This window comes from Ammodytes marinus (assembly GCF_949987685.1).
Source record: "Ammodytes marinus genome assembly, chromosome: 2".
NCBI classification, from domain to species: domain Eukaryota; kingdom Metazoa; phylum Chordata; class Actinopteri; order Uranoscopiformes; family Ammodytidae; genus Ammodytes; species Ammodytes marinus.
The window spans coordinates 14,145,321-14,162,106 of NC_137231.1; the positions used below are offsets into that span (position 1 = coordinate 14,145,321).

The following is a 16,786-nucleotide window of genomic DNA, read 5'->3' on the forward strand; positions in this document are numbered from 1 at the left end:
CGACATGGTTGCTTGGATTGGTGACTACCTCTCCAGCAGGCCACAGTACGTGCGGCTGCAGAGTGGCCTGTCAGATGTTGTGATGAGCAACACTGGCGCACTCCAAGGAACAGTACTTTCACCCTTCCTCTTTACCATCTACACTCTGGAACTTGCCATCTCCAGAAATTCTCAGACGACTCCTCCATCGAGGGCTGCATCAGTGAGGACAGGGAGGACGAGTACAGAGGTGTGGTGGAGGACTTTGTCAGATGGGCAGAGGAGAACCACCTTCAACTCAACATCGGCAAGACCAAAGAGCTGGTGGTGGACTTCCGCCGGAAGAGGAAGCCCCCAACCCCTATTACCATCCAGGGGGTTGAAATAGAGACGGTGGATTCGTATAAATTCCTTGGAGTACACATCAACAATAAACTGGACTGGTCAGACAACACAGAGGCCCTCTACCGGAAGAGTCAGAGCAGACTCTTCTTCCTAGGATGCTCAGGTCGTTTGACGTGTGTGGCAGGCTGCTAAGGACATTTTATCTGTCTGTGTCCTTCCACTGCTGCTGGGCTGTTTTTGCAACAAGCACATTTCTCCTACGGGGATTAATAAAGTTGTATCTTATCTTATCTTATCTTTTCTTATCAATGCACACAATAAGGGTGCATTCATTAATGCTTAATTAATGCTTAATAAGCATTAATTGATGGTTATTTAATGCTTAATAAGCATTAATCAATGCTAAGTTAATGTTTTATAAGCATGAACTTAGCATTAAAGGTGGGTTAAGCGGATCGTCCTTGTTAAAATTCCCTAGCCTAGGCTGTGTATTAACAAGATTTTTGTCAGTGCTCACACAGTATGGGCCGGTAGCAGATTGGGAGGAGATATTCACTGATGTTGACAAAAAGCGATTTGTCAACAAACATTCTGAATAATCATTTACCACACCTTTAAATTAACTGATTAACTAAGATATTAAGCATGAACTAAGCATTACGTGAATAATCATGGTAATTCAACATAAACTTACTGTTAATGCTGATTAACCCCCTAACCCTAAACCTTATTGTAAATGTTTACCATATTTGGTTATAATTTCATATAAAATATATTTTTTTACAAACCACCGCCATTTTGAAACGCTTATAAAATTGCCTAAGTCACTCCGTCTAGTGACTTAGGCTAAATAAAATGGCCTAATTCACACTCTTGACATAGTCCATTACACTAAAGGGGTGGGATCACATGATCTGTTCAACTGAGGATGCTTTTACCATCCTGGGGATTTTTCAATAGGGCAGCATTTATTATTGGGACTCGATCATGGACATATAAAGTCCAACGTTTTCCACGTTTTCCAACGAGAGCAGCTACCGGCAGCGCCCTCTGCTGGTCCCACAGAAACTACACTTTATAAAGTGCTGTGATGCCTCGACACACATGCAGTCAGTGCGAAAGAAGCGTTCACTCCCTCCAGAGGAGCGCACAGATTTTTGAGGCAGCCAGTGGAGGGAAAGAAAAAAAATCCAGTCAGCGTTTTGCAGCACTTTCAGATGAGTTATTCTATCTTGTTAGAGACACTGGCATAGCTGATAGATAATTTAACGTCAGTTTAAGGAATGTTTTAGGGACTACTAGTCTCCAAGGGGCAATTGGAGCGGGCAGTCTGAGCCCTTATAATGCGGAGAGATCAAGTCTCAATAGTTTGTCGGTATGAACGCAGCAAAGACGGACCCTGAGAAACAAGCTTCATGGATGGACTGACTGATTGACTGGCATTTGATTTTTGATTTTTTTCAATATCAGTGGATTTCTTTTCTGAGTCGTGGTTAGTCTAATATAAAAAAAAATAAAAGAAAAAAGAATCGTGGATTATTATTGGGAGTCGAGGATATTTTTCCCGGAGGTGTGTCGTTAATGAGGATATTGATTTTTTTACAGTTAGCCTACGCCTGGGTCAAGGATCCGGAGAAGGGAATTAACCTTTCTCAAGGTGGAAATATTAGTCTTATTGGACCCTAACTCATTTTTCCTGCCACCGAGTCCAACATGAAGTCAGTCACCGTGTGGATCTGCGTTTACAGCATTCTCCTGCTCTTAGGTAAGACGTGAAACATGGAAATAACATGATCAATTGTGTACAATATATGTTTTAGGCTATAGACGTGTAAAAACATTCAAACATCAGAAATGATTGTGAGGGAGAATATCCTTGTCCACTTTCATCATGCATGAGTTGTTGGAGGGCACAAGGTTATTCCTCTGCTTTTTTATTATGTGTAGTAAAATGCTGATGGGCGTTCATGTTGCAGCAGAATGAGTTGATTATATTATGTTTAATTGTCATAATTATCACCCATAGGCATAGATTAAACTTGGACTAAGCGAGTCACTTTCTTTCTGCATTTGGATCCATTAAACAGCCATAGTCTCCATCACAAAAATATAATGCCCATTATTGCAACAGCACAATCCTGCTTTCATTCAGTGAAGGTAAAATATCTCAGGTATTTTTAGTAACACACTTGTCTAAAACTGTGTATGAATGCGAGAAAATCCATCATTATCGTCACGTCTGTCATCGCCAACAGAAGCAGCACTACAAGTGCCTTCCACAGACATTAGTGCTTCGGTTAAAATCATCTGACAGACGAAAAGGAAAAATTATACAGTTAACTTTATGTTGCTCTTTCCTTTCACATTGCTCTCTGATACTGATGCAGTATCCCCTCCTCTCTGAGCCTAATACTTAAGATCACCACAAGGGGTCTCTCTTGTCATTTCACCAGAACTGTCTGTACTTTCGTTCGTGGGAAAGGTGTGTTTGTATCTTGACCCATGTCATACTGCAACACCCGAGTCTCTGCTCCGTGGGATTACTCGGGCTTTATTGTTTCAAGTTTTTTCGTTTTTTTATTATTTTTTTAAAGCTAATTCAGATACAGTTCTAGCGGTAGCTTTTAGGTGCCAGCTTAACATCAGGTAGTGAGATATTCATCTATGATCAAGTCTTCCCTTAATTAGATGTAATAACTTGTTTTGGAGCCTTTAAATGCACTCAAGGGAGTAGAGTTAAGCACAGGTAAATCACTAATTATAAAGTATATGAGACATAACAAGATCCCATGGTGAGATGTGGAATGGTTAGAATGTAACTGTGTGGTTAAAAGGTGGGGGGGCATAAGGCCATCAAACCTAAATAGGTCCTATACTCCCCCAAAAAAGGGTAACCAGGTTTATGATATGCACTTTCAATTGCACACACAAAGACTAAAAATCTCAAATATAGGCTACCAACACAAATTCCTTTACTCATTATTTACCGTTTCTGAGCCCACTTTCTATGATAAAACCCCCACCTCTGTCTCCATGTCTACCACATAGATGAGGCTGCGAGTTCCTGGGATGGTTCTTCAGCTCTGTCCGTGTCCCTGGCCAACACTTCTCCAGGATCCCCAGGAGGAGTGGTGCCTGGGCCCGGGGCTCAGCCAGAATGGGTGGACTGCATCCAGGCCAGTGACATGTGCAACCAGAACCCTTCCTGCAGCTCTCGCTACCGGGTGATGCGCCAGTGCCTTGTGGGCAAGGAGAAGGAAGCAATGCTGGACAACAACAGAGAGTGCCAGGCTGCCCTGGAAGTGCTGCTGTTGAGTCCTCTGTATGATTGCCGCTGCAAGAGGGTCATGAAGAAGGAGCTGCAGTGTCTGCAGAACTACTGGACCATCCACATGGGACTCACTGAGGGTAGGAGCCACATGCTTTTATGATTTTCTGTCTCACACAATATTCATATCACTATTTTGTTAAACTGTGTGGCAATTTCGAAACTTAAAAAAACGAATGTCAAACAAGTCATGCAGGTTATTTTTAAGGTTAGAAATATACTCGTGAAAGGAGACTTTGCTTTTTTCTCCTTTTTCAGCTTATTGTGAATTATCTAGGTCTTCCATAGTATTAACTACCATAATGCTATAATGTTGTAGCTTGCAACTTGTGCAATGGTATCGATACTAAATGTGTATGGCAGAGCTCTACATGTCTTGTACAACATTATATGTGTACAACAAGATGAATGTGCATGCTGCAGAACATAGTGTGTAAGTACACCACACCTATAATATTAATGGATATGATTGAAGGAATCTTTCAGCTTTATAACTTTTATTTTAAATGATTATTCATACTCAAGTACCAGTGTACTTTCCGGGCAAAGACAAGACTGATGTACACCACACCCATTGTTGCCCAATTCCCTGATGCCCTTTTATACTGATACCCAGAAGCCCCTGATGAAAAATATATGCTTTCCTACTTTCCTCACCCTCTCAAAGGTAATGGATCTATAATGGGATTACATTACTTAGACCTGTTATGGTAGACTTATTGGTTTTCACCTAAAGTGTTCCATATTACCATGTAATTAGGTTGCAATTGTATAGCTCAGTGGCCCTTATGTGTCCACTTACGGTGGACATAAAATAGCACTCTTGTTGTAACATTGAAACCTTCTGGTTTTTACATTGCAATGCATTTAGAGAGCAGGACACAGCCTCATGGACTGAAAACACTCTTGGTTCATCCTTGAGGGTCAAACGCACACAGTGTTTTGTCATATTAAGACAGATTTGACTGAGTCAGAGCTGCTAGAGTTGCTCTCCCCTGGGGATCGGGCTAAAGGGGGACCGTAACCCAAGAGTGACATCTTCTCCATGCCTTGTACACGTGGCTGAAGTCTCGGTGACCTGGTTAAGTGTCATGCCTTGTAAACATGGAGGAAGTAATGCAATCAGCCCGTTTGACACATGGGGTAATGGTGGAAATGTTGCAAAGACCCCAAGCTTTGAGCGTTCGGGGCGTTTGTGTGGTGATCCGTGAAGTGATTCGCCGGGCTGACTACTCATAGCACCAGCTGCACTTCATCAGACTTATGGCAGCAGAGGGTCACTGACACGAGTTCATGGGAACTGTAATGACATGGATGCTCCCCAGGCCTTCTGACTCCCTTCCTGTCTCTCTCTCTTTTTTTAGAACTCTTCCTCTGCTTTTAACCATCTTAATGAGTTTGCTTTTGTACTGCTTTCTCACTATCGCTTTTCTTTCCCCAACAAACAGCTGCTTCAGTGTTTGTGTTTCAATGCATCATGCGAGTTGTCTTGAACTCAAGGATAGAGACCTCCTGTGCCTGCTGTATGCCCTTCAATGAGCTTGTGCTTCTTTCTGAATAAATGCCTCTCAGCAGTGTCCCGTTTTGGCCATGTCGCCCTCTGAGATAAAACCTGCTTTAAAACCCAACAAAAAGCTCTTACAGCCCGGCTCTAATCTAATCACGATCCATTGTGCAGTCAAGCATGCTTTTGTTAACTGGAAACAATCTATGTACAACATCCATCTCTGGAAGCAAACATGAAGGGCGGAATCCCCACGGACCCTCTCGAAATGGTGCTAAACCACTCCTTCCATCATCAAACTCATTTGTTGCCAAAAAAAAGAGTGTTCTGATATCATTTAATGTGTTAATAAAAGTTAATGTGAAGAGTGAAAGAGTGGATGAAGAGGATGTGAAAGAGAAAGATAAGAAAAGTATTGAAACAAGTGATGATAAGGTCTATATGAAAAGTAATAACTGGTGGCTTGAGAACCAACATATTTAAGTACTTTGCACAGATATGGCCACTTTTCTGCAGCCTAACGCCATTATACAGTCTAGAGATACATACAGTCAAGTGCGAAAGTTTGTGAACCCCTTGAGCCTTTTGGAATTTTATTTATTTTAACCATTATTAATTCATTTTTATCAATACCAGTATTTTTATATGAAATAACAGATGTTTGTTTATCAATTCAACATTTTTATTTTCCAGAAATCAATTGTTAAAACAGATAAAACAAATTATTTGACGAATGTTGTATGTGCAAAAGTTTGTGAACCCTGAGCTGCATTGCTTAAATCGAGCAAGGTAAACACAATCAGGTTGGCCAAATTGGTTGATGAAATAGACCAATGTAATGAGAGATCTTTAGGAAAGAAATTGGGCGGCACTAGATAAAACAGAGATAAAACCAGGTCAGTTTAGGCTCACCAAAGTGAACCCATACAGGTCAGACATGCTAAAAGGGAAACAAATCTCAGAGGATCTCAGGAATAGAGTTTTGATGTTACACATTTGTCTGGGGACAGTTATAAATTCATAAAAAAAAATTTGAGCTCAATCGGTCCACCGTGAGGCAAATCATCTACAAATGGAGAGCTTTAAGAGTGACTTAACATCTGCCTAGAAGTGGACTTCCTTCAAAAATATCCTCAAGCGCCACAAGAAAAGTGATTTTTCAGGTAAAAGCCAACCCAAACATTACACCTGGAGATTTGCAGACAATTTGAAACCACCATTATTCACTTGGGAGAAGGTTCTCTAGGTGGTAGGCAGAATTGCGTTTTTGCCCAAACATGGCGGTTTTGGTTATGACCAAACAGTTCAATTTTTGACTAATCTGTCCACAGAATAAGACTTCAGGTATCTCCAGGTGCTCTCTGGCAAAGTTGTGACAAGCAGTTTTGTTCTTTTTTGAGAGCAGAGGCTTCTTCAGCAACCATCCCATGAAAGCCATGTTGACTGAGTTTTCTTCTTATTGTGGAACCATGCACATCTGTCCCAGATGCTGCAAGAGAGGTCTGCAAATCACCAGATGTAATGTTTGGGTTGGCTTTTAACTGAAAAATCACTTATCTTGTGGCGCTTGTGGATATTTTTGAAGGAAGTCCACTTCTAGGCAGATGTTCAGTCACTCTTAAAGCTCTTCATTTGTAGATGATTTGCCTCACGGTGGACCGATGGAGCTCAAACTTTTTTTAAAATAATTTATAGCTGTCCCCAGACAAATGTGCAGCATCACAACTCTATTCCTGAGATCCTCTGAGATTGTTTCCCCTTTTAGCATGTCTGACCTGTATGGGTTCACTTTGGTGAGCCTAAACTGACCTGGTTTTATCTCTGTTGTATCTAGTGCCGCCCAATTTCTTCCCTAAAGATCTCTCACTACATTGGTCCATTTCATGACTCAATTTGGCCCATCTGATTGTGTTTACCTGCTCCATTTAAGCAATGCAGCTCAGGGTTCACAAACTTTTGCACATACAACATTCGTCAAATAATTTGTTTTATCTGTTTTAACAATTGATTTCTGGAAAAGAAAAATGTTGAATTGATAAACAAACATCTGTTATTTCATATAAAAAATACTGGTATTGATAAAAATGAATTAATGATGGTTACAATAAATAAAATTCCAAAATGTTCAAGGGGTTCACAAACTTTCGCACTTGACTGTATAGAAATACGTCTCCAGCTATAAGTTGGTATACCTATATGTTTATTATGAACCCTGTTGAACAGGGGCAGGAAGTTGGCCTGCAAGCTTGAGGTCTAAACCATTGTGTAGCCCATACGAAGAGAACGCTTATGTGGACTAAGGATGGACTGGGACTGAAACAATGACCTTCTACCAGGCCAGATTGTCCTACACAAACAGCACACTGATACTCCACTGCCTCAGGCGAGGTTATTTCGCAAACTTATTTAGTGAGTATCCCAGTATTCTCATTACCAAATACATAATAAAGTGAATGCAGTAAACAGTTCAATAAAAAGTGCACCTGTGAACATAAATAATCTAGTAGCCTACGTTTACATCGGACAAACCCAGCACAGGAAAACATAATAAAATGTCTTCAATTTGAATAACTTAGAGAGAGAAGGTTTGTTTTATGTTCTTAAATACCAGTTTGTCCTTCATGTTGACAGTTTTGTAGTTTTTCTCTCAAGTAAGAAAGAGAAATAATTATTTGGAACATTGGCATCAGAGAAATGTTTGAAAAGTTCTACATAATGTATACAGTATCTTAATCAGAAGGAAGGAAGGATCGCTTTCGCAGCATCAATCAACTGACAAGCCTGAGAGGTTTGTGCTCAAACAGGAGGGGATTGTATTTGACATGTGCAGACATTAATCCATAGTGTGTCGATAAGAGCTTTATTTGCTAGATAAAAAGGGCTTTGCCCACTAAAAGACTGATACTCACTGTGTGAAACAGCTCAGGGACTGTACTTTAAGTGATAAAGAATACATTTCAAAGATTAAAATAAAAAACCTTGGAAAGATTTGCTTCTACAGATTCTTTACGGTGCTACCTCGTCTGTTTCTCCTCTCACTGAAGTTTATGTCATTCAGCTACAAAATGGTTGCATTGGCACTGTGAGCTAAAGCAACCGTACGAAATTATAACTCATGACACTCTCAAATTGCAATTTATTGATCATGTTTTTGTATTGAAACAGTGGGTTTAGGTTTGTAATGGATAATAATTATAATAATAAATGTTTGTTTGAAACAGCAATAAATAACTGCCATTTGTCTTTCCCTCACCTATGCGGATGTTAGAGAGAAGACAAGTAGGCTAAAGTGAAAAAAAGGAAATAGTGTGATACATTTAATTACAACTGTATGTTTTTGTGTGGCCTTATTGCCATGGCAGGACATTTAACACTGGTTCAAAGTGATTAAGGTCATAAGGGAGTATAGGATGTTGCCGAGATGTGGTTTAATCCTTGCTAGACCAGGTCCATAAACCAAGCATCAGCATCACTTGCTCCTCACCACCCATGTGATGTAACATCAGTTATTGTAATGACTGGTTTCTGCAGCCAGAATTAAGTTATGTACTATCAAAATTAATTCCAGATCAAACAGTCAATATATCATGCACAGGCTTTAAACCGTAGTGTTAAACCTCTCTCTCTGTCTTGTGAGAGTCCACTGATCCCTCAGTCTGATAACTGAAAATGTCATACTTATTTGAAACCAAACTGAAGAGTCTACCCTGAGACGGAAATGTAAATCATTTGTCCTTTAGCCAAGTCAAACCAGACTCACCATAAAACGCCCCGGTAGGAAGGCCCTCAAGCTGCCCTGTGTCTGCGAGACGGAACATTAAATCACAGTGTTTATAACAAACAAGCTCCAGACACTTATGAGCAGCACAAGTGTCTCCTAGTTATGTAAGTCCAATGACAGGCCTGAATCTTTTAAATGGGTTTCAAAGTTGACAATTTGAGTGATGAAACAGTGCATTGCTTCTGAGAAAACCCTTTCCAGTGTTTCTAGAGTGACTCAGTGTGACAACAACATGACTCAATCATGTCGCTGCTTGATGTGAAGCAGAAATCCTTTTTAGACATTTGACCAGGTGGTGGTAGCTACTTTTCTGCAGCATTGTGAATTTCCAAACGCATTATTTAGATCTATCTGTTTGAGTAACAAGGCCCCTGCAGCCATGATTTGTGGTCAGGTTTCTTCGCCATTGTTATACTATTGTTCCCTGCCTTTGGGCTACTGTACGACACAGCTGAAGGGTGTTTTAATGTTGTTGAACCTTCAGAAGTGGTGATAATGGTGACCTGATAATTTGATCGTAAAATGGCAGCAGAATTCCATGCGTCAATGCAGCGTCCTTGAAGGATAATGGGTGCTTTCTGTTCTGAATGAGCCTATGTTGGTGTGAGACAATGAGGTCTAACACTTTGAATCTATAAAATAAATAATTGCTAAGAAAGAAAAACTGTCTGCTATACGCAGGGCAATGGATAGGTGGCTGTAGTTCTTTTTACATTGTGCCCCTGGCCTAATGTTTATATAGCTGTAGAATTGTAGTGGAATTGATCATTTAAGCAATATATTTCACGCCTCCAACATACAATGTTTCATTGCCTCAGCTCTGAAACCGAAGCCTCAAAGTAGGAATGAAAGATCTTTTGTGAGGACCTTTCAGAGCAGTTTAATAAGCAGAAGCAACTAGCAGAGCTCCACCAGTCTGTTCCAGCTTATTGTGAGAGAGGGCAACTGTATCTTTGCAAAGAAAATGACGAGAATACCTGTCAGTTTTGTGGAATGATTTATTTTCACCATTTTTCATGAATGCCAGCGTTGCAAAGGTCATCCTCTGAATATGTCGCTACATCGTGCTAATTCCACAAGTTGGCACCCTAATGATGTGGGAGGTTGCATGAAATGGACAGAGTGTGAATGTTGTAGGCACGAAGGGAGAGACATGGGGAGAGTGAGAGTGAGGACAGGAGGTGAGGACAGGACAGTAGATGGATGATGAGGAGGGGAAGGGGAAGGAAATTTAAGAGAGAGAGAGAGAGACAGTAAAAAACAACAAATGTGAGAGTGAGAGGAAGAAAGAGAGAGAGTCATGGGGGTGACCACAGAGGAGGGGGGTGTACAAAGGTACACAGTATTCCTGGGTGAAACCATCATTACTATGAGCAATGGTAGCAGTCACCGGCCATTACCTTAGCCATCCACTGTCATAAGCAGAACATTTTTCCAGCCTGGCCCGCATGTCAGGGGATCGGGGAAGCAGGCTCCTGCATGCTGAATATGTCCTCTCTCTGCTTTCTCCTCTCCCCTGCGCCGGAGACCCAGTCTGCACTCGCTAGGTGGCTACTTCATCATCAGAGGAAGGGACCTGCCAATAGCTTCTTGAATGGGATCAATAAGGTCTTTCAGCGCTTTCCCCCTCCTTGTCCTTTTCATGCCTCCTTCTCTCCTTTCATCTTTCATCCCAAAATGTGAAAAGGATCAGTGAAATATGATGACAATACAGACGCTGTTAGTCCTCATAAATCTGTCTAATGATTTTCCATACTGTAAGGTGAACTGCCCGAGATGGATCCCATTCACCATCAGGCCGGTATAGAGAGTGACAGTGCGGGTGAAATGAGGGCCAAGTAGCGGGGTTTAGATTAGCCTTTTATAGCAGAGTGAGTTCTCAGGGCTCTCTATCAGAGGGCAGAGTGAGTGACGGGCCATTCTGCTCTGTGAATACTGTCATGATGTGTGCAATGAGACTCACTCCTGGCAGAAAGGTTCACAGCAGTGCCGAATGACTTGAATGAATTCTGCATTGCCAAATTCAACTAACGGGCCCCTGGGGCTGTCATCACAGCATGGTTACTGCTGTCTTTCTCTCTCTGTGTCAGCCTTTTTCAATATCTGCATCGAAATAGCTACTTGTTGAAATCAGTCATCCAAGCTTTCTTTCTACCATACAGAGAAATTCAAAGCACAATTAGACTAGTAGTCAAACACAGGTTATATAGTTAGATTAATCCTTTGGGACATTATCCCTCAGTTAGCAATACAGCAGCACTAATCATGTTTACAGTAAATATTTATGTTACTTAATTAAGGCTATTTAAACCGTTGTAAATGTGTAACATCCAAAACGATTGGGGTATTCCATGCCTTCATATTAGCATAAAATGTAAAATGGCGATAAGAGACTGATATATTGGGCTGGCTGTTTTTAATGTTCTGCCCAATATGCTGCTATGCAATAAAGATGATAGCCTCTTTTACTGAAGTTTGCAGGATTAACACCATATTCAACATTTAGCACCTATCGCCATGTATTAAAATGCTGATTTAGATAAGCAACTGTGTAACTATTCATATAATATTACAATCGCATTACTGTACATTCCATTCTGTGTGTGTGTGTGTGTGTGTGTGTGTGTGTGTGTGTGTGTGTGTGTGTGTGTGTGTGTGTGTGTGTGTGTGTGTGTGTGTGTGTGTGTGTGTGTGTGTGTGCCTCCTCTGGGTCTAGTCTGTAGCTATCACATAATGTCCCGGTTAGAATAGCAATGTTTCTGGCATCAACACACTCATTGATATGACACAGTTAGAAAAGCTGTCAGGCCCCTGTATGGTCAGATGAGAGAGAAACTATTATAAATCTGTAAAACACCACGACGGCTGGTAATTGAGTTTAAAATCTGAAAATCACTTGAATCGTGAACTGAATTGATACTTCAACTTGGGAACGTTTAGGCACTATTTTTAAGGAAGAGGCATTTGTGGTATCACTTCATATTTTTTTTAATTCACAAATGTTGGGAGTTAGTCGTCGAATAGAACAGATTAATGTATTCAACCTAAAAATTATATAAACTGAATTCCCATATTGTAGATATAAAGAGGACAGTAGTCTTGGCGAGCATTACCTCCACTGACAGCTCATTTACAAACTTTGGGAGCTTTGACAGCAAAGGCTCGGCCACCTTTTGTTACCAGGCGAGTTTGTGCAACTAGCAGGGCTGTGCAGATGACCTCCGGCTGTGCCATGGGCTGTGCCCCTGGATGCTCAGACTGTGCTTATAGTCCTCCTTGTATGTGATTAATACAAGTGGAGAAATAATAATGCAAAATATTGTTATTATTTAAATAAGAAGTAATCGGTAACATGATTTTACAGCCTTTTCCAGTTGCCTGCAGCAAAAATAGGGAACACTATGAAATCAGTATTAAACAAGAGCACAATCGATATAGGGCACCTTTGGAAAACAAAACAAGGTGAATGACAGTTATTAAAATTGACTTTGCTTCCAGCCATAAATGGTTTGCCAAGAATGTCACAAAAAAATCCATTGGACAGTTTCCATCACCTCAAGAGTTTAACTTCATTGATAATGCATGTGTAAAGAATGAGTGATGGCGCCTAATGGCTTCATAAAACCCCTGATGGCAAAGGAGAGGACTGTGAATCTACTTAAAAGCAGCATTCCTCTGCTGTAACTAGGGAAATGCTCAATTGTCTGTCTGAGCTATGCCGGTCATGCTCCATACTGTCAGAGCAAATGAAGTCAAACGGAGGCTTAATTACAGCGGTAAGTTGTTGCCCTGTGGCTAAAAACATCTTATCACTAAATAGCTGGGAAGCAATTTTTATTATGAATGCATAATTGGGTCTAGGGTGACTGTCAAAGAGCATTTTATAGATATATATATATTTTTTAACTACAACAAGGCCTCCTTTTCCATATCTTAAGGGCGTGTTTGATTATGTGTTTTTTGCAATGTTATGATTAATCACAGCTTGTAACATCCATGTATATATAAGCTTCAAGAATTCATTAAATCCAGCATGGTTGTGGCATAATGTTATTGTTTTATTCGATATTCGATATTCGATTATACCACGGTACACACTGATGCAATGTGCCTTTATATTGTTTGATTCGCGGCTGATTGTGCAGTGAATTTTCTCTACTACGTTAGAAGCTGCCTGAAAGAAAATGTTACGCAACCTCAGAACAATACGTTTTGCTTTTGGCAAAGATATGGTATCCCTTTTTTTCATGTTGCTCTGCACAGAACAAAGGGTTCTTGGTTTACTGGAAGAAACTTTGTATTTTCTCCTGTGGAATATTTGCTCCTTTTTTTGAAATACAATGTACAACTGTTTCCTTTGCTAAGAAATGTGAAAGGAGGGTTTCAGTTGTTGTCTGCGGAGTAAGTGGTAGCCTTGAACTCTCGAGAGGCTTCCGAAGCACTAGCTTTCGAAGGTAATTGTCGTAATTAGACATACTTAGAGATCTCCAATCCGACAGCAACTCGAGTCCCTTTCTTTCTCTTGACAGTAATGTAAAGACATGAATATGGAGATGCGTTACAAAGATAAAGATAAAAAACGAGTAAAAATAAGGTCTGAATTAGGCGGTCTGGTAATTCAATAAATCTTTTGCAATACACAAACAAAAAGAGAAAAAGAAAGGCACGTACAATACACTCAAAACTTGGAGGATTGAGGTAATTATTTTATTAGTTTCTCTGTTGCCGTCTTCGTGTTATGCCTCTCTCCTTCTCCAATTATCTCTCTCTTTGTCTGTCTTTTCTTTTCTCTTCTTTGTGTCTCCCGTCTGACTCTCCTCTGCTCTTTTTCACACTCTCAAACACACATACAATCCTCAAATGGACCAGATGTCAATAGTTATATGTGCTCAGTGAATGGCCGCTGAGCTGCTCCATCTTCTTATGATTGTCAATATTGATGGAGAGGGGAGAAGTAGAACTAGACCTATAAAGCAATGACTTGTGTTCACCTGCATGTGTTCATGCAGGTGAACACAAGTCTGAGATCACGCCTTTCTTTCCCACTGTGTTGCCAGTTGACATGCGCATACCTTTATGTCCTTTGATTAGTTTTAACCGAAGTATTCAACTTGTATGACTTGCATTAATATACAGTATGTTGATTCTTTATTATAAATGATTCAGAGAAACAGGGGACACATGAATAACATTGTACTGTATGTAGTGGTAAACACACACACACACACACACACACACACACACACACACACACACACACACACACACACACACACTTCCCGCAGTGGCCTCACCTATTATTGGAGCAGAAAATGTAATCACCTGCGTCATCTTTTTCAAAAGCATCAGAGGAAAATGTTGATAAACATAATGCACTTTATCTATTGATTGGATCTATTGGTTGTCTCGTATCAACAGGTTTTGCATTTTCTCATTTTACACAGCGGGCCTGCAAGCCTTCCTCACACAACACCCTTGCTGTGTTTCTGTTGGGATCAGAATGCAAAGCTATTACACACTGGAGGGTTTGTCTCAATCACCCCGAATGGCTATGAATTTTAAATGCGGGATTAGGGCCTACCGAGAAGCAGGCACATGGGAGAGACTCAGTTGAGTGCTAATTTGATTTTTGAATTTTTTATTTTTTGTAACAAACAGTTCGGAAATCATTGTTAGCAGGGAAGATGCATTTCTCGTGCTTTAGTCCTTTTAGCTGCTCCCCCAAATCTAACGACAGCAGGAACAAATCCTCTAAAGCAAGGGAAATGATTTAACCATGATGAACATCCTGTTTTCCACATGAAAGCAATAACTAAACAGCTCATAGCGGGTTTCCTCAGATGTTGGTCAGCCAGTCCAATACTTGGAAATTACATCATTACACTATAATGTCACATTTAAATCCAAAACATGCTTTCAGTCAACATGTGCTTTGAAAATTCAAGATTCTGTGTGTCTTCCAAGTTATTGGAGCTTAAACACATTCCCGCAAATGTTTTTCAATGATTATTTATAGCTTATGGCTTTTTCTGTTTTGAGCTCAAATGCTCTGCTCTTGTGGGTAGATAAAGGGAGGAGCAGGCCATCCATGGGAGTGATTATGAATCTTTGTCATCCCTGCTGTTGTTTCAGGTGGAGACATGGATGACTCATCTCCTTACGAACCTGTGGCACCAAACCGACACCCCGACGCGTTCCGCTTGGCCTCCATCTCTTCAGGTATCGCTGATTTTGATCTCAACTGAACACTTGGCGCTTTATCATATGAGTGGAAATATGATGTAAATATTTGTTCTAGATCGGGTGAATTTCTTCGGAATAAGAAACAATACATTGGTCTGTGTCATCCTTCCTCACTGGCAATCCAGCTGTAAACCGTCCTTGGCCTTTGAATAAATTGGTTGCTTATATTTTGTTCTGCCTTGTGACATACACAACCGTTGTTGTGGACTACTACAAATTTTTTCCCCAGCTATTGAATTGGTTTCAGTTTGATTTCCTCTTTGGTTTACTAATTAAACAGGCTAGCCCTCAGCAGGGGACCTTGCAGCCTGCTATTTAATTTACTGGTTATTACTGTCATCGTGTCACTAATCAATGCAGATCTTATTATAAGACACAGCCACAATGGTTAATGCAGTGCAAAGAAGCGAGTTGTACAATCGGTGTGATTGGACACAGGGACGCCTGACCTACAGTCTCTAGTCCCTTGAATATTGAACAATTTTTTTCTTTCTTTCTAGTTCTGACAGAGCTTTCCGGGGGATGTTCTTTTCTGTTTGTCTGATTTATTTTTTCTTTTTTGCAAAAAGCAATCTAAAACGCTGCAGACAGAACATTTCCCTTTTATTTTGGCTGATGCATCTTGCTTTGTTTTATAACTGGGAGGTACAGAGAATACACACTTTTTGCATAATCCCCACTGTTTGAAATCAGCAATGTATCACTTGTTTTTGAAAATGCGCTTGTTTGATATATTGAAAGAAGGAGATAGGACCAGAATGAACATGAAAAGAGTGGGCTTTGATTTCTTTGGGGTTTGGAGAAATGGTGGCAAATTGCCATCCTTGATTTAAGTGCATATCCACCCAGACAGCATTCAAAAAGCGCATACTTCAAGTTCTGCCAAGGCTGCAGAAGCCACACAATTATTTATTTTAATGATAGAAGATGTTTAGAAATTGCATCTGGATTTGAGATTAGCACCATCAAATATTTGTAGTGAGAAACAATCATTCAGATTTTTGTTCTTCATATTTGGTTTTATTTGAGCTTTGTACTAGGACAATCTTTCAAGTGATTAAGATTCACAGAGTTAAGGCCATTCCATTTAAACCTATGTATAGGGGTTTGAAAGGCGAAATACCGTAAAATATTGCAAAAAGTATAACTGTATATCTCAAAATAATAACGAAAACAAAATGACACATTTCCATTATGATACATTATGAACCGATTTCAGTAAAAGCTGGATGACATTTGTAAAATAAGTGGAGTTTTCGAAATGTTGAAAAATATGTGCCGATAGAAATATGCCTGAAAAGAATCCAGTTCATGAACGGGAAGTAAAAAATGGGCCCATACATGCCCTAAATGTTATTGACATATGTTTAGCCTATTGGTTTTGAGTTTCCCTGCAAACTAACAATCAAGACGGACAACAATCAAAGAAAACAGTTGCTTCTTTAGCCATCAAGTTTACCATAGGTGCCCTGGTAGAACAAAGTGTGGGGTAGAGTGTTGGCTGCCTTAGATATATTAAGTTACAACAAGGGACTCATTATTGTATCCATTTTGCTTCAGCTGTTTCCTACATTCTCTCAGAGGTGAAATATTGGATTTACTCTCT

General features: G+C 40.2%; 1 protein-coding gene across 2 annotated transcripts in view; it reads left to right on the forward strand.

Moving 5' to 3' along the window:
* Positions 1–1,494: 1,494 nt before the first annotated feature.
* The window catches only part of LOC307263577 (GDNF family receptor alpha-2-like), a 47,441-nt gene continuing 32,149 nt past the window's right edge, over positions 1,495–16,786 (forward strand). Inside the window, exons 1-4 of one of the 2 annotated variants that reach the window (XM_080044763.1) lie at positions 1,495–1,816; positions 1,930–2,089; positions 3,373–3,732; positions 15,070–15,156. In XM_080044763.1, the coding sequence (XP_079900889.1) occupies positions 2,038–2,089; positions 3,373–3,732; positions 15,070–15,156 (499 nt within the window). In that variant the 5' untranslated portion in view covers positions 1,495–1,816; positions 1,930–2,037. Of the gene's footprint in view, positions 2,090–3,372; positions 3,733–15,069; positions 15,157–16,786 lie in introns of both variants that reach the window. The other variant, XM_080044762.1, reaches the window with a different exon arrangement.